General features: G+C 44.7%; 1 protein-coding gene across 1 annotated transcript in view; it reads left to right on the forward strand.

Annotated features, from left to right (window-relative positions):
- The first annotated feature begins 1,219 nt into the window (after nt 1-1,219).
- TRIM71 (tripartite motif containing 71) overlaps nt 1,220-24,051 on the forward strand; it is an 86,836-nt gene continuing 64,004 nt past the window's right edge. Inside the window, exon 1 of the mRNA XM_075921963.2 lies at nt 1,220-3,678. Coding sequence (XP_075778078.2) covers nt 2,821-3,678 — 858 coding nt within the window. The 5' untranslated portion in view covers nt 1,220-2,820. The remainder of the gene's footprint in view (nt 3,679-24,051) is intronic.

The following is a 24,051-nucleotide window of genomic DNA, read 5'->3' on the forward strand; positions in this document are numbered from 1 at the left end:
TGCATGTAAGCAATCCCATCTATGTCACAACCCAGTCCCATACTTTGAGCTCTGTGTGGACCTGCATGTTCTTAGGGAGTCCCACTATTGTCAATGAGGCAGTGAAAGAGAAAATGTCCAGGATCATAGAGTATGGCCCATTTTCCAAATACTTGAACATGTGCTTAATTCAGGGCACACAAAGTAAGCATGTGCACAAATATTTGCAGGACAAAGCTAAAAGAGTAGGAGGAAAGCTATACAATGTTTACCCTGTTTTTCTTGTTTGTTGATTTATTTTAATAGCATTTGCTTCTTAGCTGTTGCTTCATGACCTGTTTATTGTTTTTGGCAGTTTCAGCGCTTTCCTAATATTTTCGTTTATATATTGAACCCTTTCTTGCTTTGTAACTAATTTCTAACTCATTTTTATTTTTTTAATCTCTTCAATCTCTTTGTTTCTCTTATTATTTGTAAAATACTCCATATAAGAAAGGATAAATCGTTTTAAAGCACACCATATATACAACTGGACATGCAATTTAGATGAGTTAAGAGTGAAGCAGAAACTTTAACTCTTGGAATTTCCTGTTTTGTGAGAGTTTGGTTTAAACACTAAACCTTAATTTTAAAAAATTATTTTGCAACCTTGATATTGCATTAAGGCTAGTTTTATGTATTTACTATCTGCTTAAAGAGCTCTGAAATAGAATCGTTTCACCCACCACTCCCCTTATACAGGATTTCTTGTTTAATTTTAAAGTGTGAATCACAGTTGTAAGTTTTAAACAATCCAGTTGACTAGAACATAAGAGATGTTATTTAAACTGAGTGATTTAAGGCATAAAACTATATATTTTAATTAGATGTTTTCAAAAATCAATCAAAGTTGTGGAATTGCCCTCACTCGCTTTTAATATTAAGTTGCTCCTCCTTTAAAAATGAGCACACGTATAAAAGACAAAAAGTAAGTTTAAGAGGTATGGACTGTGATTATTTATATCTCACAGCTATAGGGCTAATTCATAAAAAAACGGACAGATGAAGCATTAGAAACCCTTTAAACAGTATAAAGTTAAAGCAACTCTCGCAGTTTTTCTGTAGCCTTAAAAAGGCGAATTACTAGAAGATTCAGGAATCCACGGCTGCTAGGGAAAGAGGCAGCACAGAAAAGCCAGCAATAGTAAGAGGGTTAATGTTTCCTGTTTGCCTTTAGACCCCCCTCCCCCTAGCCGCCCCCTCAGAGCTCAGGCGGAAGTGAGTTCGCTCCTTTGGAGATTAAAAGGATTCCGAACTCCGATCAGTTTCAATAACAGGCGGCCAGAGAGAGGGAAGAGGAGAGGCGTTTCTGGAGCACAAGCTGCCGGAGCCCCTGCAAAAGCCATGCTCTCAAGCTCAACCTGAGGGGGAAGCAGCCACCCCAAGCCTCCCGAGCGACAAAGAGGGGGCAGGGGCGAAGCCACCCGTTCCCCGCCGTGCGATGGCTCTGCTGGAATCCCACATTATCTGTATCACTTGGAGTGAGTAATTGCTATCGCTGCCGCTGTTGCTAATTCAAACCCGGTGCCAGTTGCTAGTGGATGTGGCGGTGCAAATTGCGGAGGAAGCTGCTGCTTTTTTTTTTAACTTTTGTTTCCTAATAAAACACCACACGAAGAGGCGAGATGACAAAGGAAACGTGATCCCGGTGGTTGCAGAGGCTCAGGCTAGCACCGGAGAAGAGGCGGGGGGGAGGGGGGAGCGTGGGACTCTCGGATAGCATTGCACAGCGGCTCCAATTTGTGCGAGCGAATATAATACACCCCCCATGAATAATTCAGGGCGGCCGGCGGGGACCTGCCGCGGCTGCTCTACCCAGCGGCAACCACAGCGTGTGAGAGCCGGGCTGCGAGCCTAGAGAGGAGACCGCGTGCTGGAGCTGACCCAGCGTGGGGAGCCGAGCTAGCCGGCGGGCAGCTCCGAGGGACCCGGGGCAGCGGAGAAGGCGCCCGGCAGGACCGAGAGGCACCGAAGCGATCCCCCTGCAGCGTTGGGTGTCTCTCTCCATTGCAACCCGCGCCAGCCGGAGTGTCTCCGGCACCAACACCGCCCTCCATCCCCATCCCCCAGTCATGCGGTGGTGGAGCCGGCGTCGGCGGGGGAGGACTGGAGCCGGAGGAGTCTGCCTGGCCACCGTGTTTCAGTGTCTCTGCCTCTCCTAGAACTGGACTGAGCCGCAGAAGGGGGAAAACTGAATCAAAAATCGTTCTCGCCTTTCTCTTGCATTCCCCCCAGCAGAGCTACAGTGGAAGTCCTTTGCCTCGCCGCCCGGCTCCAGGTCACAGGGGGGCTTGGCCCTCAGCGCCCCCCCCCCCCCCCCCGATCTCCCGCTGCCGAGGAAATCGGAGCCGCAGCTCCCGCAGCGCTAGGTCCAGCCCGCGCTGGATGCAGGGGAGGGTGCCTGCGGCGGCGCCCATGCCCGCTCTCTCGAGGAAGGACTTAGGAGCCAACCACGTTGTCCCCGCGCTGCCCCAGGGGGGAGATGGGAAGTCTCTGTGCCCGCTGCTGACTAGCTTGGGGGACTCGGGACAACTTGCCCCGTGCGACGCGGGATCGGGCGCGTGCTCCAGGTAGGGGAGGCAGCAGGCGCCCTTGGCCAGCCACGAGCAGGACGCCCCCCCCCCCCCCCCCCCCCACTCCTCAGGGCCAAGCGCTCCCCGAGGATCCGACTCCCTGCAGCCACCGGCGACTCCATGCCACGCTGTTTGCAAACCGGCTGATCGATGTGTCCCCGCGACTGAGGGGCTTGCCCCCCCACGGCTCGTCTCCCTCCCCGCCTCCCCCCAGCCAGGCCGCTTGCAAATGGCTTCGTTTCCCGAGGCTGACTTCCAGATATGCCCGCTGTGCAAGGAGATGTGCGGCTCGCCGGCTCCCCTCTCCTCCAACTCCTCCACCTCCTCCTCCTCCTCCCAGACCTCCAACTCCTCCTCGGCCGGCGGCTCGTCCTGCGCCCCGTCCCGCCGGCTGCACGTCCTGCCCTGCCTGCACGCCTTCTGCCGCCAGTGCCTGGAGGCGCAGCGCCAGCAGCACCCGGCCGCTGGGGACGCGCTCAAGCTGCGCTGCCCCATCTGCGACCAGAAGGTGGTGATCTCGGAGCCCTCGGGCATGGACGCGCTGCCCTCCTCCAACTTCCTCCTCAGCAACCTGCTGGACGTGGTGGTGGTGGCGGCCGCCGCCGCCGAGGAGCAGAAAAACAACGGGCGGGGAGGAGGCGCCAGCAGCGGCGGCGGCGGCGGCAGCAGCAACAACCGGCACCACCACCCCCGCCCGCAGCCTCCCCGCTCGGCCGGCAGCGGCTCGTCCCCCGCCGGGGCGGCCGCCCAGTCCACGGCCGCCTCCAGCGGGGGCGGCTCGGCCTCGCTGCTGCTGCGGCGGCCGCACAGCCGGCAGGGCGAGCCCCGCTGCAGCTCCTGCGACGAGGGCAACGCGGCCAGCTCCCGCTGCCTGGACTGCCAGGAGCACCTGTGCGACAACTGCGTGCGGGCGCACCAGCGCGTCCGCCTCACCAAGGACCATTTCATCGAGCGCTTCGCCGGCGCGCCCGCCCCGGCCGCCGCGGCCCCCGGGCCGGCCGCGCCGCTCTACCCCGCCGCGCCCTACAACATCCTCGCCTCCGTCTTCCAGGACCGCGCCAGCTACTGCCAGCACCACGACGACGAGGTGAGCCCTAGCGGCACCCGGGCTCCGCTCCCTGGGGGCTGCCCCTTCCCGCCTCCCTCCCTTGCCCCCGGGAGCTGTCCGCGCTCCCCCTCCTCTGGTCTCCTCAGAAATCCCCTCCCCACCTCGCCCCCCGCCTCGCTAGCGTGTGCGCCGGCCGCCGGGAAGGCTGCTGCCCGCCAGGGGTCCTTCTCCCGGCTCCTACCTGGGGGGCACGTAGCCTGGGCCCCGCGCTCCCTTCGCCTGCACCCCGCTGCCGCTCTGGTCTTGCCTGAATTGTTCGCACCAGCCAACGGGGCCCTCTTGAATCCTCCCCTTTCGACTCGCCGCTCCTGTTCGCCCTTGGAAACTGGTCGGAAATAGTGGGGGTGGGTGGGTGGTTACAGTGTTTCTTCGTTGTTTTTTCTTATCCGAGAGAGAAGTGTATCCTCAAGCTGATCCTGGTATCCCTAGTAAACAGGGCGAGATTGTTTGGGTTCAAGCACTTCCGAATGGGCCCGAATGTCGAGTGAATCTTAAAAGTGCTTCCCCAGAAAGGGGCTTGCTGGCTTGCTTTACACTGCCCTGTTTGGGAGTCTTCCCATCTTAACTGCCTCCTCTTGCCTTAAATCAAAAGGAGAGCGTTCTAAACCTCTTCCACTTTCATTTGGTTTCCGGCATTGTTTCTAGTTCCCATGAGTGGCTTATTTTTTGTAGTATTTGTTTATTGAGCACGACCTGGAAACTTTTACAGTTTCACTGGCTCTGACCTGCTAGAAATCCCAACAATGTTCTTACTAGTTCACTTGGTATTGTAAATATAAACATGGGAAATAAATGTCAGATCCCTAAAGTTAAAAAGGTGAAAAGCTGTCCTTGGGTCCCCTGACTTCGAAAGATGGTTGTAAACTATTTTATTTGTATATTTTCTGATGGGAAATTGGTACACACAGAGAACATGATTGTGAATCTGCCTTCTGATTAGATCTGTGAGATGGGGGGGAGAGGGAAATGTGTACAGCTTTTCCTGAGGTGTCTTTAAAAAAAAAAAAGTATGCATAGTATGGCCATGTGGGTCTCAGAATATTGGCGTCGTGAGGTGAGTGAGATATATTAATTCAATTGGGCAAACGTCTGTTGGTCTCTTTACCTCATCTTGTCTCATTTACTCTTTTGGTGAAGGAAAGGGACTGAGGGGGCAATGTTTGCTTCCCACAATCCAAACTGCTTTTTTATAGGCTTCAGTAGTTACGGGAAAACAGTTATCCAAACACTTGAAAGCACATATAGTGAAATGAGACTCAGGACTCTTCATTGATGTGAATTTTGGTAGAATGCAGAGAATATTAAGAACGTTATCTAGACCGTGAGGAACCCATACTTGTGGTCGTCCCAACTCCAGCAAAATTAGTATTTAACAGTAATGATGAGTTGACAGTCTGCCTACAAGCTCTTGTTGTTGCATTAGCAATACTATGAATTCTCCATTGTAGAAGAGCAAAAAAAAAAAAAAAACCATTAAAAGGTGTTGGGAGAAGAGAATGTGATGCAGCAGGAAAAACGAACTTGCAAAAGAAACAAACAGCTTTGGCAAATGTATTCATACTTGTCTACATGTTCCTGGCTAAGATTCTAGCCATAGCTTCATAAAACAAACGAGACAGTTTGATATTACCAAACTCCTCTCTTGCTTAATTTAGTCTCATCCTTTAAATAATATATCCTTGTATAATGTAGTTAGAAAATAGTTACCAAAAATAACTTCCTTAAAGGCTTTAGTTGTGAAGACAAACATCTTCAACATGCTGTATATGCCTATTTTTAAAATAGTAACAAAGTGTCAGCTTGGACTGACAACTTAAAACTGGAAAATGGCACTCCTCTTTTCCCCTTTGGAGTTGAGCATGATGCCTGGGTGGAATTTTCCACCAACTTCATTGTTAAGGATAATTTACTCTCTTCTAGTTACTTTTTGTTGGTTCTGTACTACTTTTGGAGATAAGATCCCTGCCTGAAAATCGAATGACTTGCAGAAAAATTCTGTGGATGCTGCTGAATAAATATTGTTTCAATTGGTTGAAAAACTGCAAGTGTTAGTCCTATTTAGTAGGGACAGCTAGGCTACCACAGTTTATGCCAGTGTAATTCTAACTAATTACTTTTCTAGTTCCAGCCTTTTGATAAGATTGTTAGAGGAGCAAATAACTTTTAAAGTTAGTAGAGTGAGTGTTTAGAAAGGCATGTTTTGGGGAGGGGGGCAATGAGAGGAAATACAAAAATCTCATTAGCAGTTGGACCTCCTGTAGTGCTTGCTAAATTCCTCTCTGATGACTAGTGGATGTCCTAAATAACAAATGTAACTATCCCTGTAAAATCCAGAATGAGGCAGAGGATGATTACCCTTTGAAAGAGACTGTTCTAAACTAAAACACTTGTAGGCTAGATATTTTTATAGGAAATTTGTCCCATAGCACTTTCATTTTAGAACAGACTTACTGGATGTGTGATAATAACTGTATTAAAATCCAGTCACTGGTTTAAGAATTCTTAAAGTTCTTTGTCAGGATTTCCTCCCAAAAAGCACAGCCACATACAGTAAAACTATGAAAAGAGCGGTGTTGCAGCTTCCAAAGTGAGTTCTCAGTATTCACCAACAAACTAAGGGCAGTTTGGGAGCTCTGAGCTCCTACTAAACAGTCTTTCTTATAGAGATTAAATTCCAGGGGAGGCATGAGACCGCTTGCATTCTTATTTTAATTTTAGATGTATTTCTTCTCTACATAGAAACATGTGTGGGGTACTTATTACAGTTTATTACATGGGCAATAGAGCTCCTCCTGTGCTGGTTATCCTCTCCTATCAAAATTTCACCATGACTTCCTTGTAAAATGGTAAATGTTTCATTTGTTACAGCTGCAAACATAGAAATATTGATTTCATAGATACAATATTTATAGAATTTCATTATTGAACTACTAATGTAATTTATTAGCTAATGGCTTCATGGTGGTATATTAACTAGTGTACACATGGTGGCTGATAAACGAAAAATAAGTACTTGAAAATACTAAAGAAACCTCCTAATCAGAAACATAACTGACCAAGAACTAAAGAGATATGGTAGCAAAACTATACTTTCTAGCAAGAGAGGCTGAGAAACTGTGAGATTTGCCATTTTGTTAACAAAATACATTTTAAATTAGGATTTTTAATTTTAGGAACCTCTAATGGGGGGGAGGGGAACGCCTTCCCAGACATCTATTTAAACATTCCACTAAAAAGAAAATATTAAGTCAAATAGCTAATGATGTAACTGACAAAAGTGATTAAACTCCAAAGGAAGGCTCTAGTCACTCTAGTGGCAGTCTTGCCTTGGAATCTTCTTGCTCTAACAGTGGTTTAAAATATAGATACCTTAGAGTTAGGAGAAGATGGAGATGAGATTTTCAGAGTTAGTTATTCACAGTTTCAGAATTGATGTACCCGGTTTCCTTGGGGCTGGAAGTTCAAGTTATAACAAGATCAGCATAATCATTCTGCCTTTAAGGGTAGATACAAGAAGTTTAATGTGGTCTGTTTGGGAGGGTCTCTTTAGATAAAATGGGTTTTGTTCTTCTGTGTACTGCTGATGCACAGAAAAACTACACAGCTGTGTTGTATAGAAAGAGTATACAAAGTTGATGATTCAGTGAGACTTTGGCAAAAGTTAAATATAATGAGGTTTTAAGCAATTTTCCACTGCTTTTATGCACTAACATTGCATTTAAGAAAAATAACGCAAATTGTGCTTTAATCTTGTTATATCTGTTCAGGACTAAGGGCTTGTCTACATGGGAAGTTAAGCCAAATTAACTCCCAATGTGAATTTAAAATACATCAAATCCTCTGTGGATGCTCTTATTCAAAAGTAAAGTGGCCTTTGTGAATTAAGCTAAAGTGAATTAAACCTCTTACTTTCAGAGTAAAGTGTCTATATAGAGGCTTAATGTGCTTTGCAAAGTGCCTTGAGATTTGTGTCTGAAAGGTTCTATGTAAAAACCCCAATATTAAGCAAAATGTCTGAGTTTGTTGACAATATCAAATTGAAGGAGTACTCAGCAATGGTAGTTTTGGGCATTATTGTAATGGTAAAAGTTGCACTTCAAGAAGTAACCTTTAAAAAGGTATTGTTGGGTTCAGTATTCAGGTCCTAATGATAACTGTATTGTGTGCTGAACTGATAGTCCTTAGTTGTCTTGGGCTTTAAATGACCTTTTAATTTTTCCTTCCCATAACTGACAATAAAGTTTTGCATGTCGGGTCAGAATCTTGGCTATGCTTGAGCTCCTTGTTGTCATCTAGGCTTTGCAGAAGGATAACAAATTATCACAAACAATTCTGATGAAGCACAAAATGAAATGGAAGCCACACCTTACTCTTAAAGGGTGTCTGCACCATGGGGTGGGGTTTTTTTGGCTTTGTTTTTGTTTTTCATGCACAAAACTTTCAGTCACTACTACTGCCAGTTCAGCAGTAGTACAACAATAGGCGGGTTAATGTAGACTGAATATTATCCATTGCAAAGATACCTAAGTACCCCCATTATTACTGACGCAAAATGCAGGACAATGTAGCACTTTAAAGACTAGCAAGATGGTTTATTAGATGATGAGCTTTCATGGGCCAGACGCACTTCCTCAGATCAAATAGTGGAAGAAAATAGTCACAACCATATATACCAAAGGATACAATTAAAAAAAATGAACACATATGAAAACGACAAATCACATTTCAGAACAGGAAAGGGATACGGGGGGAGGGGAGAAGAAGGAAGGTAAGTGTCTGTGAATTGATGATATTAGAGGTGGGGAGAGAGGGACGTCTGTGAGCTAATGGTATTAGAGGTGATAATTGGGGAAGCTATCTTGGTAACGGGTAAGATGGTTTGCGTATTTGTTCATTCCTTCCCGGAGAGTGTCGAATTTTAACATGAATGACAGTTCAGAGGATTCTCTTTCAAATGCAGATGTAAAAGGTCTTTGTAGCAGAATGCAGGTGATTAAGTCATTGAGAGAGTGTCCTTTCTGGTTAAAATGGCAAGAAACTGGTTTTTCTTTGTGATCTTGTCTGATATCTGTTTTGTGGGCATTAATCCTTTGGCGAAGTGTGGGCATTTATTCTTTGGCGAAGTGCGCATCCAGAAATATAATTTATGCTATCATGTGCCGAAAGTGTCCCTCTGCTATGTACATTGGACAAACATCTCAGACACTTCGCCAAAGGATTAATGCCCACAAAACAGATATCAGACAAGACCACAAAGGAAAAACCAGTTTCTTGCCATTTTAACCAGAAAGGACACTCTCTCAATGACTTAATCACCTGCATTTTGCTACAAAGACCTTTTACATCTGCACTTGAAAGAGAATCCTCTGAACTGTCATTCATGTTAAAATTCGACACTCTCCGGGAAGGAATGAACAAATACGCAAACTATCTTACCCGTTACCAAGATAGCTTCCCCAATTATCACCTCTAATACCATTAGCTCACAGACATCCCACTCTCCCCACCTCTAATATAATCAATTCACAGACACTTACCTTCCTTTCCTCCCCTCCCCCCCCTTCCCCCCCCCCCCCCCCCCGCATCCTCCTCCAGTTCTGAAATGTGATTTGTCCTTTTCATATGTGTTCATTTTTTTTAATTGTATCCTTTGGTATATATGGTTGTGACTATTTTCTTCCACTATTTGATCTGAGGAAGTGGGTCTGGCCCATGAAAGCTCATCATCTAATAAACCATCTTGTTAGTCTTTAAAGTGCTACATTGTCCTGCATTTTGCTTCAGCTACCCCAGACTAACACGGCTACATTTCTATCCCCATTATTACTGGCTTGTTGCTATCACTGGCTCAGCTGCATTTGAAAATGGGGCATGGGAGGATGGAGTGGGAAGCCAGGTGTAGTCAAGATCTTGGCAGTGTTGACTTTGGATGATCATAGATGTCTTAAGCAGTAAAATACATTGAACAATATGGTTCTGATAAATAAAATTTATTAGGTTTGAGTAGAAAGATCTATTTTAAATTTGCAATTGAGAACCCCCTCTTACTTTCTGTAGACTAACAATCATCTTTTCCTTATTTTAAGATTTTCTATTTCTCGATGTGGAAATATCTGGGGGAAGTTACTCCAAATTAACTAAAGATGCAACTTTTAAGCACACTAAACCCCTGTGTGAACTCTTTCTTTCAGAAGACAGTTATTTTAGTTCACTTCAGTTTAATTCATAAAGGTCACCTTCTTGTTGAATGAGGGCATCAACACAAGGTTTTGTTTTGTGTTGTTTTTTTTCCTTTGGGTTTTTTTAAAATCACACCTGGAGTTAATTTGGCTTGTTTTCCGAAGTAGACATCCTTGGTCCTGAACAGAAATAGTCTACATAACATGACTACTACCCACTAAGGGCAACTTTTGTTTGTTGCTCAGTACATGCTTAAGAGTACTACATGTGGGCACTGTGTAGCCCAGAGGTTCTCCATCACTGGCGATATTTAAGAGCAGGTTGGATAGACATCTATCAGGGATGATCTAGACGGTGCTTGGTCTTGCTGTGAGGGCAGGGGACTGGACTCAATCTCTCAAGGTCCCTTCCAGTCCTAGTGTTCTGTGATTCTTAAACTTCATTGCCACCCCCAACTGACAACAAAAATTAATACATGACCTATGGAAGCCTGAGCCCTGCCACCCTGGCAGAGGGATCCCAAGCCCAGGGCTTCAGACCAGGTGAGGGCACTGTAACCTGAGCCATGTCAACCCAGGGCTCAGGCTTTGGCCCCAAAAAGGTAGGGTCATGACCAGGGCTGCCATACGGGGGAGGAAAGAGAAAAGTGGGCAGCTGTCCTAGGGCCCAGGACTCTATTTAAAAAAAAAAAAAGGCCTGGGGCTCCTAGCTGCTGCCACCACTCAAGCAGCGGGAGCCCTGGGCCATCTAGACTCGTAAAATACATCTGGATTGCCATCGGAGCCCTGCATGGCGTGCTCTGGGTGCCCCTGAAAGGCTGGCTGGAGGAGGCTAGATCTTGTTCTGTCCCTTTTGGGGGCTTGGAGCTTTTTGGTCATGACCCACAGTTTCAGAACCACACATGTTCTCTCTCCAAGCAGTGCTAACCCTTTTCATTTTACCAGTGAAGAATATCTTCAGCTGACTAATATTTGTAAAATAATGCACACATGCTTATGTTTAATGAAAAATAGTGCCCTGTGGGGATGTGAGCGACTAGTCGACTATCTGATAAGCAAATGCTTATCAGATAGTCGATAGGCTAGTCAACTAGTTACTCCCCCCTCCCCTCTTGCTGCTTCTATCAGAGGCAGCAAGGGGGAGGAAAAAGAGGGGTACGTCAAAGTGGCAGCGCCGAGTGGAGCCTGGGATCAGCTGGGGACTCCCCTTGCTGACCCGAGGCTCCGTGCAGCACTAATGCTTTTAAATGCCATGGGTAGCCTGGTGTCAAGCTGCACACAGCATTTCAAAGTAGCAGCGCCGCATGGAGCCTGGGGTCAGTGGGGGAGTCCCTAGCTGATCCTGGGCTTCACGGAGCACTGCTGCTTTGAAATGCTGCGAGGAGCCTGACCTCAGCAGCACCGCATGGAGCCCAGAATTCAGGGTCCTGACCCTGGGCCCCATGCGGTGCTCTTGCCTTTGAAGTGTAGCAACAGCCCTAGGCATGCTGTTTCAGCATCCACAAGGACTAAGGGATGTCTCAATATAGCACATTTAAAAAAAATTTGGGCCTCTGTAGATGCGCCAAAATTCAATCAAAATAAGATATGCAATTTGTGCTACGCGAACTACGTATCTTATTTTGAGTTTAGGGTGCTGTGTAGATGCACTCTAAGACCATCTAGCATGCCTCAGTGTGGCATGACTATGCAAGCTGTCTTTCTTTAATACAAGAATTATTTAGATTATGATAAAGCCAATTTCACTCAGTGTATTTGTAAAATGTCTTTAAAGTAGTTCACCTTTTTATTGATTTCATCAGTTGTACAGTTACAATAAATCAGAATGTTTAAAATTAATGTAACTGTAATGGTGCAAGTAGCTAGGCATAATTTTATTCTTTATCCTTGTTTCCCTGGGCACCTTTTTCCCTTTTCCTGCTGCCCTGACTCTCTGATCCTCACATAGGGTATGTCTACACTTGCACCCTCTTTCGAGAGAGGGATGCAAATGCAGACATTTGAAATTGTAAATGAAGCTGGGATTTAAATATCCTGCATTTCATTTGCATAATCGTGGACAGGCGCTATTTCGAAATACTTTAGTTTGAAATACAAAATGCTATTTAGACATGGTTATTTTGAAAGAAAACCCTTCTTCCGAAATAACCCTTATTCCTTATAAAATGAGACTTAGCAGTTATTTCTGTACTGCTGCTGGCAGTGGGCTCTGCCTTCATAGCTGAGCCTCTGGCCAGCAGCTACTGCTCTCCGGATTTCCAGCTCTGAAAGCAGTGCTGCAGCCAGCAGCAGCACAGAAGTATGGGAAGCAGTACTGCAACCCCCCTACAGTAATCTTGCAACCATTCCACAACTCCTTTTTGGGACCCTCCTAGGGCTGTGAAATTGACCAAATTAGACAGTGGATTTGGTAGAGGCTACTGTGATAAGTAGAGAGCCCTGAACTTCCAGTAATGAATTGAGCAACGTGACTACACATTTGTTACCTGTTTTTCCTTTGGGGAAGAAGAGGAGAGAGTAAACATGTGCAATGGAGTGTCTTGTTGAGTAGGTGGGGTTCCTTCCCCATGCCAGTGCTTTCAATCTTGTCTTAAGAGCAAATATTATTGCAAAGAAATTTGGAAGACTCAAGGATGTCACCTGGGAAAGGCACTCTTTCTCTTTACAAGAAACGATCTAGCAAGTTAGGTCATTATGCTACAGATCTGTATAACAGAGCTAAATTGTTGGAATAGATGAATAAACTGGAAGCTAAAATATTTGTTACAATTGACAATCAAGCCAAAATTTACACAAGAAATGGATGCAACCCCAGAGAACAATGCACATTGTAGGGTGGATGAAAATCATGTGTGTCAAATTAAAGCACCGGCAAGCAGTGAAAACTGAAATCCACCTAACTAAAAAAATGCCAAAGAAGAAATACTGGATATAGAAACAAATAGTAGATACCAGTTTTGCTGACACGTTTATTGGAAACAAACTGCAACAAGACAAAAGTACAAAGAGGTTTTTTTTGGTTGGTTTTTTTTTCCCCTTTTGTGACAACAATGTTGTCTGAGAGATCCATAAACCCTTAGAAGGCCACATAATACCAAGTGTTGAGCAGTGCCAGAGAAGTTCTGCTGGACCCAAGCATGGATGCTCCCCCAACAGTAAAGAAATCAGTCGGAAAGTGGCAGTAACTACAGGGAACAATCATACTGCAACAGCCTCAGTTCAAGGCTGGTGCCAATCTGACTTTGAAACAAGTAATCATTCTTATTTAATGTAGTAATACTTGACTATTTTTTGCTTTCCTCTAGAGTAAGTGTTTGTTTGTCCATGTGACACAGCCATTGAAGTTCAAAAGTGGTGGTTATTGACCAACCTTCACTAAGAAGCAGCACAATACGTCTCCTTTGTCAGAAATTCAAGTCTTCTATCCTGAGCTCCATTTTTAGATGTCCCTATGTGCATTGGTTGTATTTACTGTGGTGGGTTTTTTTCACCCTAACTCATTAGCTACTGGTTGCCTTTTTGGGACTACGCAAACATTTTTATGATTTCTGCACTACAGATTAGACACCTGTGGCTGGCCCTTGTCAGTTGACTCAGGTTTGTGGGAGTTGGGCTATGGGGCTCTTTAACTGCAGGGTTTAAGCTAAGGATGTTAAATATCAAGTAATTCACTAGTCGAGTAGTTGATGGAATTTCCATTGACTAGTCGATAGGCCCTTCCGCATTCCACTGGGGCTCGTGTACATTTCAAAAGAGGAAGGCGGAACTCTGCATGCGGCCAGAGGCCAGTCCTGCTGACTCTGGGTGTGCCAGTTTTTAAATGTACAAGAGTCCCCAGTGAAGTACCTGCAGGGAGCCTGGGATCAGTGGGGGACTCTGAGTCCAGCATTTCCCCAGAATCCGGGGTCTGCTGGGGACTCTCCAGCTGATCCCGGGCTCTGTGTGGTTTGAAATGCCATGCTGGAACCCAGGATCAGCTATGGAGTCCCCAGCTGACCCGGATCCATGCGACGCTGCATGGAGCCCAGGGTCAGCTCCGTGTGGCACTGCTTTGAAATACCAAGGCTCACTACAGACTCCGTGCGGCGCTGCCGTTTTGAAGTACTCCCCCCTCTCCACACCCTCCCTGTGGAGGCGGGGGGTCGACTAGTCCGTAACATCCTTAGTTTGAGCTGGAACCCAGGTTCTAAGACCTTGTCAAATTGGAGAGTCCTGTAGCTCTGGCTCTGTCTTGAGATTGGTAGGTAGGCTACACTGCAAACAGAAAACCCTTCAGCCTGAGTAGGTTGGCATGAGCCAGCCACAGGTTTTTTTTTTATTGCAGTGTAGAAATATCCTTAGTAGGGGGAGAAAGATGGTGGTTGGCTATGGGCAAGCACATTTGCATGGGGAAGGCTTTACGCAGATCTCTTTGGCACGAATTATTACCTGCTGAAATGAGCAATATTTCATCTTCAAACTGTATTCATTACAGGTTTTACTATAGGAAAGAGGAGGTTGATCTCCCTTCTCCATCCATACCAAGCAGCAGGATGTAGTGACTTTGAGTCAAATTTCAAAGATACTTGGGTGCCTACAGAATATGGATAAGGGACTTATTAAAAAGTGCCTAACACCGAATTAAGTTATGCCAGTAGATGCTTTTGAAAATCCCATCTGCCTCTGTAGGCATCTAAATGCCTTGAAAAATATGGCCATTTGCTCCTGAATGGTAACAAGTTTAAAATGAAATAGACTGCTTGAGAGAGAGTGCAGTGTGCAGATTATGTAAAACAAGATAAAGACATGTTTGTAGTAAAGATGAATGAAAGAATTTTGAGTTGAGAAGTCTTTAGTAATTTTTCCAGCTGAAACCTTGTCTAATCCTATTTTAAGAAGGAAAGTTACCTTCTTTCCTTGTGCACTTAGGCAGAGGTGACTCGAAATCTTTTGGAGGTAGAATTCCTAGATTCTTATTCTAGGAACAGTTGGCAATAATTGGCCTCCCACTGATGTCCCTCATGGATTATCTGTCAGTCAGAAAATATAAAGAACATTGGCTGTAGGCTAAAATGCTTAGCAGTCAGATATTGACCAGTTCTGACATTTTAACTTGTTCTCGTTAGACTTCAGAGTAGTTAAACTGAATGGGAGTAGGCTAGGACTAAAACAATATTCCAAGAGGCAATATGTAGACATGAGCAGATGGGACAGCAGTAGTCAGTCTGAAAGTTATGTTCTTGGGCTAGAAAGCTTAATTTTGTAAATGAGAGAGTCTGATGAGACATTTTGCTTACTATTCTGTGGCAGGATAATTACAATGAACATAGACCTGTTATTCATCTTGGAATGGGCCTTGTGGCATTGGTTGAATATTGGTGAGTCCAAAATGTCCAACCTAAATAATAGTTGTGGTTGGCCACTTAAGTTTGTAGCGACATGCTACACACAAGGGTTTGGACTAGTTCCGAAAACTTCTTACATGATCAGTTCTTTTATCATTGCATTATGGCCATGATGACCAGTGATGTGAGATGTCGGGTAATTTCAAATACATACTAGTATTCTGACCTCCTTGATAAAACCACACTTAAAGTTGTATACCTTTTTGGGATAGGAAAGGAGGAACCGTGCGTGTGTGTGTGTGTGTGTGTGTGTGTGTGTGTGTGTGTGTGTATATATACCATAATCTTAATGTTGCCATCAAAATGATAAATGTATTATATTGTGAACAAGACGTAAACAATTAGACTAATGAATATCCCTGTTTTCATATCACAATTCTTTTCATTAATCATGCATGTGGCAGGGTAATTGCATACTGCATTGTGTTAAATGGATCCTTCTGTTTGTTATAGTCTGTTTGGTTTGGAGGTCATTGAGGGTGTCAAAACTGCTTTCTAGCTTTTTTTCATTACAAATGTGCTTCCAGCTGTTGCTTCAAGCCCATACCTATACAGAAAACCACAGTTAGAAGCAAGGCCTAAGACCTAGTAAACAATAAATTTCTTGAGGGTCTACCTTTAACTCTGGCATCTCCAGATCAAATATAGGACTCTAAAAAATGTCATTGTATAATGTCAATGCTTAAATCTCTGGTGTAACCTTTTGATTTTTTTTTTTTTTTTTTTCTTGACTGGCCTAATTTTCCTCACCAGTTCTTCCCGGCTATTTTTAACCAATTAGGGGCAAAAAGAGCAACTGCGGAACTAAGGTTGTGGGAATCCCTGCTAAACTTGCAAAATTGAAAGACCAGGTGTGTGTGAGGCGGGGGAGGAGATAAAGTGTAGGATTCAGACCGCAAGCTGAAATTAACTAACTCCTCTCTCTGAGCAACGTAGGCAACATTTTTCTTGCTGCGACTGCTATAGAAAATAAAATATACAGGTAACAAACTACAGTTTGCTTTTTCCTCATTCACCTCTTCTCTCCATCCCCCAAATTGAAAGCTATTCACATTCAATCTTTTTTACTGTTGTATGACTTAACTATTCTGAAATTTTTGGACAAAGGAGTCATAGCTTCCATTTTTTTCTGTTAGCATTTTTATTGGGGTCAGAAATACTACTTAAAGTAATCAGTAAAGATAGTTACTTCTGTGTCCACTCCTTGCTTGAGCAAATGAGTGGAAAGATTTGCTGAGTGTATTAAACTGGCACCCTACCTACCTCCCAACCAGACTCCACATCCTCACTCTCAGCCTGGTCGCCAGCATCTCTTTCCTGCACACTGAACATTTCATTTTTGGCTCCACCCCAGAGGGCCTCCAAATCTACTAGCCCTGTGCCCCCAGAAGAGTTAATCCAGTGCTGAAGCATTGACATCCCCACCACAGAGCTGGAGTGTGAGGGGAGTTGCGTGAGTGAGGTGCTGGGCCAGTGAGGGGTGTGTTTGCTGCTTTTCATTTGCGTGTGGCCCCCAGCTGATTTTTTTTTTTCTGTAGGTTAGTGGCCTCTAACCCAAAAAAGTTTCCCCGCTTCTGCCATAGGAACAGCTTTCATCTGTTGGCATAGCACTTCTTTGTAGAGGACTTCACTGAATTGAGAAGATGGACTGATGTTCCTCTGAACAAGGCATGACCTTTGTCCAGCCAAAAACCTAGGCCTACTAGATGGAAGGACACTAGGCTGGGGTGGTCTCTTCTGTCTTGGTTCTGGGGGCAGTAGGCTGAGGAAGGTCTGTAGATGTATGCACAGATAGGAGCCATCTGCCAGATAGTGACGAACCAGAATTGCTTCCGCTACCGTTAGGGTTGCCAGGTGTCCGGTATTTGCGCTCTTTGTCCAGTTAAAAAAAAAATCAGAATACTGGACATGTGCAATGTCTGGTATTCTCTGACTTTTCCAGCTGCGCACCGGACGGAAGCCTGGTGTGGGCGGGGGGGAGCGGCTGGAAGGCGGGGCCACAATCCGTGCTAGGAGCCTATGATTGAGCAGAAGCCTGGAGGGAGTGGCTGGGACTCTCCCATCCCCACCAGGCTTCTGCGCAATCATAGGCTCCCATGCTGGGAGGCAGGGCCGCGATCAGCGCTGGGAGGCAGGTCTGGGCCTGTCAGAAGGGGCAGGGGGAGTGGCTGGGAGAGGCAGTACTTATTATCCTGTGCTCCTTGCTTGACCAAAATACCACGTGTCCAGTATTTTTGGGGGGACCCTCTGGCAACCCTGACTACCATGGCAACTGTAATCCTGATAGCACCATATTCTGCTTTGTCTTCTGAAGGGCAGGAGATAAGATAGCAGGGGAGAAGGAAGGAAGATGTACATTGACAAATTCAACCATTGCACTAGGAACACTTCCCACGGGCAATAGGCTGGCACTTCCTGTTTCCATGGATTGCAGAGAGTGCTCATAATGGGAACACCCACTGCCCAAAAGTTCTGCTGGCCCACCCCCATGAAAAGAGCAGAGCTCTCATTTGTGAGCCTCATGAATGTGTCTGCAGAGGCACTCTGTTACTGCATTCTGCTGCAGAAAAGGGTACTCTGATGCTGGGCCCAGAATTACAGAACTTCATTGCTTCTCTGCGCAGAGGGATAGCTCTTTCTGCCCCTTATTTCTTTAGATAATAAGAATGACCATATTGGGTCAGACCAATGGTCTATTTACCCCAATATCCTGTCCTCCCACAGTGGCCGATGCCAAGTGCTTCTGAATGATTGATCAGAACAGGTTATCAAATGATCTATTCCCTGTTACCCATTCCCAGCTTTTGGCAAATGAGGGTAGGACACTCAGAGCATCCATACCCATCCTGGTTATAAGAACTGTGGTCAAAATGTCTGACATCACCTGGACATGAGAGGACTACATGAAAGGCAGAAATTTTGCTGTGCTGTCTCCTGTACAGTCCAGAAACTCTGAACTGTATGGTTGTCTAGATGTACTCCCAATTCCGGCAAGGAACCAACCATCCTGATAAGTCTTATATGGGTGGAAGGGATCCCCTATGCAGACCATGTCCTTTTATTTTGCCCCCTCAGATGAATAGCACATGCTGCAAGGCCATTTACCCAGATGTGTTTCTGCTTGGAGCTCAGACCTTTCCCAGCCATGCCTAGAGGCACTGGAGGTGGAGCCTTGCAAATGGAGTCTATACACCAGGCCATGTTGTCCAGTAGCACAAAGGAGGACCAAACTCTCATTGAGGGCTGAGATGAAGATGAGTAATGAGGTCTCTGATCTGTTGAGGCTGCTGTGCACTGGCCACAATTGAGTACAGATTTATGCCAAATACTATAAAAACGCTTGTAGGAACAGAAGTGGATTAGACGTGGCCAATTAGGGTCTGGGGAGCATGTGAAGCCTCCTCCCGCCCTGCCAGCAGCACGCAGCGCTTTCAAGCACCACGTGCTGCTCGCAGGACAGGGGCAGAGTGGAGAAGGCTCTAATTGTCCTGGGGGTGGGGAAGCACATAGTGCTTTGAAGCTGCGCGTGTTACTTGCAGGGGAAGGGGGGGGGGGAGTGGAGGAGGCTTCTTGCGCTCCCCCGCCCCCAGGCCTTAATTAGCCTAGGGGCAGGGGAGCAAGAGAAGTCTTCTCCCATGCCAGGGGCATGGGCACCTTGGGGGAATGTGGGATGGTGGGGGCAAAGGCACTCTCTCACCCCCAGACCAATCATTGTCTGGGGGTGGGGAACCTGGAAATACCTTGGCCATGCCCCTTCTGCTCGATGCCCCGCCCCTTCTTGTGCAGCCTGGGGCCACTTCAAAAATTTCCCAAGTGGCCCTTGGCGAAAAATTATTGCCCACCCCTGGATTATATGGTGGTATTAATTCTTGTCTAATCTACTGTAAAATATGTAGAATTCAGTAACACCATGGCAGAGCTAGTGAAGGACTTACCTCCTTGTTTACAGACTAGCACCCTGATGCCGTAAGTTGTTTGCTATCCATTGTGACTTCTGAATATTGTTCTGAGACTACTTGTAATGTCATGAGATACAAAATTTTATTTGATCTTGGATACAATTTTCAAAAGGGCCTAAGTCACATTAACACTTAGCTTAATGTTGTTCTGGGTAACAGGAGAAAAGGTGTATTGCCTGTTTCTGCTGCATCTGGTAGAGTGACTGTTGGAAGAGTCCCTTTGTAAGGGTCAAAGATATAACTTGAGAAACTTTTTTACAGTTGCTGGATTCGAGAGCCAAATAGGGTTGTGAGAGCATCTGACAACAACGCTGGTATCATGAATGCAATAAGGGATGTCTGGAATGAGATCACTTGTTCATTGACCACTAACTAAGGGGTATTGGCAGCAGCTGGCTACAGTCATGGCCATGCCAAACCTCATTGTCAAAAGACCTTGCATGTTGGGTTATACATGGCTCATACTGATGGCTGCCTGATGCATTTGTCCATAATTTGAATATTCCTCTCAGACAATTCAATATAGGGAATTGGGGTCAAACTGGATGCCCTTATTGAAGGAGCTGAATCCATCACAAGGAATCTGGGAAATGCTGTATTAATATTGACCCCATGTGATTTGACCTGTCTTAATTTGTATATGGTTAACAAATGCTTCTAACAAATACTAACCACTAACTCTGTAGTGGTGTTTTAAGCAGCTGGTAAATCCCCTTAAAAGAAAAAGTTGCTTAGAGATCTTTATTTGAAGTCTTTCCCTCCCTCCCCTCCCATATTGTTTGGAACCTTTCATGGACTTTGTCGTAATTTTGTCTTGCAAATTTGTTTACAGTAATCCCTCATTTAACACTATAGATGCATTTCTGAAAGAGTTCGTGCTAAGCGAAAATGTGCTATGCGGGGTTAATTTTCCCATTAAAAATAATGGAAAAGGTGGGGGTTGTGTTTCAGGTGGTGATGGCAAAGTCAATTTTTTGTTGGTGCTGGGTCATCAACATTAGATATCTCGCAACACAAGTTGCCACGGTTTGTTAAAGCACAAAGATAAACACGTGAGTGAGCGGAGGAGCACTGACGTGTTCATCCGCTCATGCATATTACCACTGTTTTCACCAACTTACACTGCTGTGCGAAGTAGTCCACCACTTGATTATTTTCGTGTTTTCAGGGATGGTCATGTTATTAGAAAAAGTTCCCTTAAAAAAAAAAATCATGCCATTGAGAAAATGTGTTAAGCAGGCCATATGTTAAACGAGTAATTACAGTACTGTTTCCCATTCCCAGCAAAATAATGTAGGGATTTGCAGATTAGCTTCGTTCATTATCTGAATTCAAATCTGTCTGAATGTTCTTCCCCTTACTCCACAGCCACCATCTTCTTTGACCCAGATATATTTTTCTCTGCTTCTCTGAAGCAGAGAGATGATTCATTAGCTGGTCGCCATTATTGCACAGTGGTGCGTATCCAGACAGTGATGTGAGCAATACTTTGAAATCTATCTGAGACTTTAGTTGATATTACTGTTTAAGCTCCATGGAACACTTTGAGTGCAAGGGATAGTCCTCAGAGGTCAGGCTTAGAAAGTGGAATCCACAGGGTGTGGGAAAGGGCACTGTGGGAAGCCTAAGCATATATTTTACATAGGGCTGTCAATCATGTTTAACTCAAATGAATAACCCAAAGCAAATTAATTCTATTAAAATATTATTGATTAATCCCAGTTAAAACAATAACTGACACCAATTTAAATTTATTATAAATATTTTGGATTGCTTTCTGCATGTTTGAAATAGATATATTTCAACTGCAACCCAATATGAAGGGTAGGCTGCTGACTTTGTGTATGTATATATTTTTTTATAAATATTTTCAGTCACCTTATACAAGTGCTGTAGTGCAAACGCTTTATCATGAAAAGGCTTTGACAAAGTTTTATTTTTTTAAACTGCATTCAAAACCAAAACAAACATTGGAGCTTACAAGTCCACTCAGTTCTGTTTCTTGCTCAGCCAGTTGTGAAGACTAACAAGTTTGTTTACAATTATGGGAGATAGAAGTGGGCAACATTGATTTATAATGTTACCTGAAAGTGAGAATAGGCATTCACATGGCCCTCTTGTAGAGGGCATTGTGAGGTTTTATGTTTAATTTTTGAGATGCAATTACTGAGAACCCCCAAAGACTAAACTTGTAAATTGCACTACAATACTTTTATAAGGTGATTGAAAAATACTATTTTTACAGTGAAAATATTTGTAACTAAAAATACTATAAAGTGAGAAGTGTACATTTTGCACTCTGTTGTAATTAAAATCAGTATATTTTAAAATATAGGGGAAAAAAATCCAAAAATTTGAATAGTATTCTATTGCTTGAAGTGCTAATAAAACTGATTAATCATGATTAATATTTTAATTGTTTGGCCCTAATTTTACAGTAGGGAGAACAGGATGAAGTGGGATGGTTAATGATGTCCATCCAGACAGCAAATCGAGTCATGCACACAGCCATTTAAGGGAACCAGCATTCTACAATTGGCTTCTAGCGAGGACAGTACACAATTAAAATCTAGAAATTATTAACTTTGGAACTGCAGACAATTTGGGGAGAGTGGTGTAGGACACCTTCCCCCTCCACCCTATGAATCAAATCATTACTATTGATACCAGCAACAGAAATCTAAGTTCTGTTCCTGTCTTTTTTTTTTTTTTTTTTTTTTTTAAGGCACTCCTTGTATTCACTCTTTTTAAAAGGCTTTTTACCTAAGAGTGAACAATGCACATGAGCTGTCCTGAGATGGTAAACACAGAAAAGACACTTTAGCTTCATTCAGAAGGCAAAATAAGGGAGGTCGACATCAGGTAGCTGTATAGTATTGACCTTGCCTACTTTACTTTATGAATAAAACTGAAGTGCTGTGTCCTCACTGTTTTTTACCTGGGGATAGCTCTAGGGTTACCAGATGGGTTTCAAAAAAATACCGGACACACATGATCTCAGAACGGGATTTTGGGGGGGGCTGGCTGGGAAAGATTGGAGGAAGGGAAGGGAAACAGGCCAGTGGGGAACGGGGGAGATTGGGGGGTAGGGACTGGCTGGCAGGAAGCAGGGCTGGCTGATAGGAGGTTGGGGGGGGGGAGCAGATCTGGCGGGGGGAGAACCAGCCAGCGGGGACCGGGGGTGGCCTGGGTGCACACAGATCCCGGGGTGCTGCCCGTCCCCGCGCACGGTCCCAGCGGGGCGCACAGGCGAGTCTGGCCCCGGGGATTCCATCTTGCCCTCGCCTTTGCCCTCCTCCCTGCTGCGTAGTTGTGTATTGCTTGGCTGGTAGACACACTTCATGCGGTGAAAGCGCGTCTACCAGCCAAGCAGTACGCAGCTACGTACCGATACTCATTATAATAATGAGACTTACTTAATTAGAAAATACCGGACGTTTATATGTCCGGTATTTTCTCAATTTGTTTCCTGGGCAGAAAACTCAAATGCCGGACTGTCTGGTTTAAAACTGGACACCTGGCAACCCTACATAGCTCACACACCTCAGCTACACTGAGGTTTAAAGAAGGGATGTGAAAGGTTAACCTTACTGGGTGATGCTTACTAGTTATGGTTAACTGGCGGACCAGCCAGATTGGAGCTGCCCCCTGCCTGATGCTAGCAAGGGGCTGCTACAGCCTGGCTCAGCCCAGTCAGAGCAGTTTCCACCCCTGGCTGGGGGGCCACTCCAGCCCTGCCATGCCACGGGTGGTAGGCTGTGCCAGTGTGGTCCCTTCTCTCCCCCCACCTCCCAACTAGGCATGTTAAATTTAGTTTAATCAACTAATCGACAGATTTTCCATTGACTAGTTGATAAGCAGGGAGCTGGAGCGGGGTTAGATCCCGTCTGGGAGCTAACCCCACTGTGACTCTGCCATTTAAATGGATTAAGAGCCTGTTGGCTCTGATGGACATAGCAAGAGGTAGGAGGGAGAGGGGGAAGAAACGACTAGTCCCTTGACTATCTGATAAGCTTTTCCTTATCAGATAACTAAGTTGCTTACATCCCCAACCCCATTTAAGTGGTTAACTGGTTAAACATACCCATTTATGGGATTTTACATCCTTAGTGAAAAAATAAAACTAAATTATTATGTCTCTTCTCTCTCCCCACCCCGTTTCCTTTTTGTTAAAGCAATGGAGGTAAGGCATTGTGCGAACTTCGGAAAGCTGCCAAACGCTCCTGTAGGAATACTTACCATCCCTACGCCTCTCTTCTTACAGCTGGAGATGAGGTGATACCGGAGTTGGGAGGGGGGAAAAAAAGAAACTGCTTTTTGCTATAAAAAAAAAAAAAAAAAAAAAAAAAAAAAAAAATTCCTCAATTTTGGCAAATTTCTGACTGGCTTTATTTTTTTGAAGCACTTTGAGATTAAAAAGTGCGGTGGAAGTGCATAGTGTTTAAAACAAGAGATGTAAGCAAGTATAACCCCCCAATCTTGATTGCAACAACCACAGCTCTCTTCAACCAACAGCACACAAGAACTCCAGTTTTTCATGTGTTCTTGCACAAAACCAGGAGAAAATAGTGGTTTTTTAAAGAATCCGTTATTAAAAAATAGTGCAGTATTTCTCTTGCTGATATTTGTCTCTAACATACTTACTTCTCCATTTCTGTATTAATATTAAAACAATGGTGCTGTGACCTTCACATAGTGCAAGACTTCTAAACTTTACTTTGCAAATAGGGTTTGGTGAGGATGAAAGATATTAATGCTAATGTTAAATCTCTTGTGAAAATCATGCATAATACTCACATTTTCCTAAAAGATATTGTTCAGGAGCTGTAT

Source organism: Pelodiscus sinensis, chromosome 2 (genome assembly GCF_052426305.1).
Source record: "Pelodiscus sinensis isolate ZL-2025 chromosome 2, ASM5242630v1, whole genome shotgun sequence".
In the NCBI taxonomy this organism is placed as follows: Eukaryota; Metazoa; Chordata; order Testudines; family Trionychidae; genus Pelodiscus; species Pelodiscus sinensis.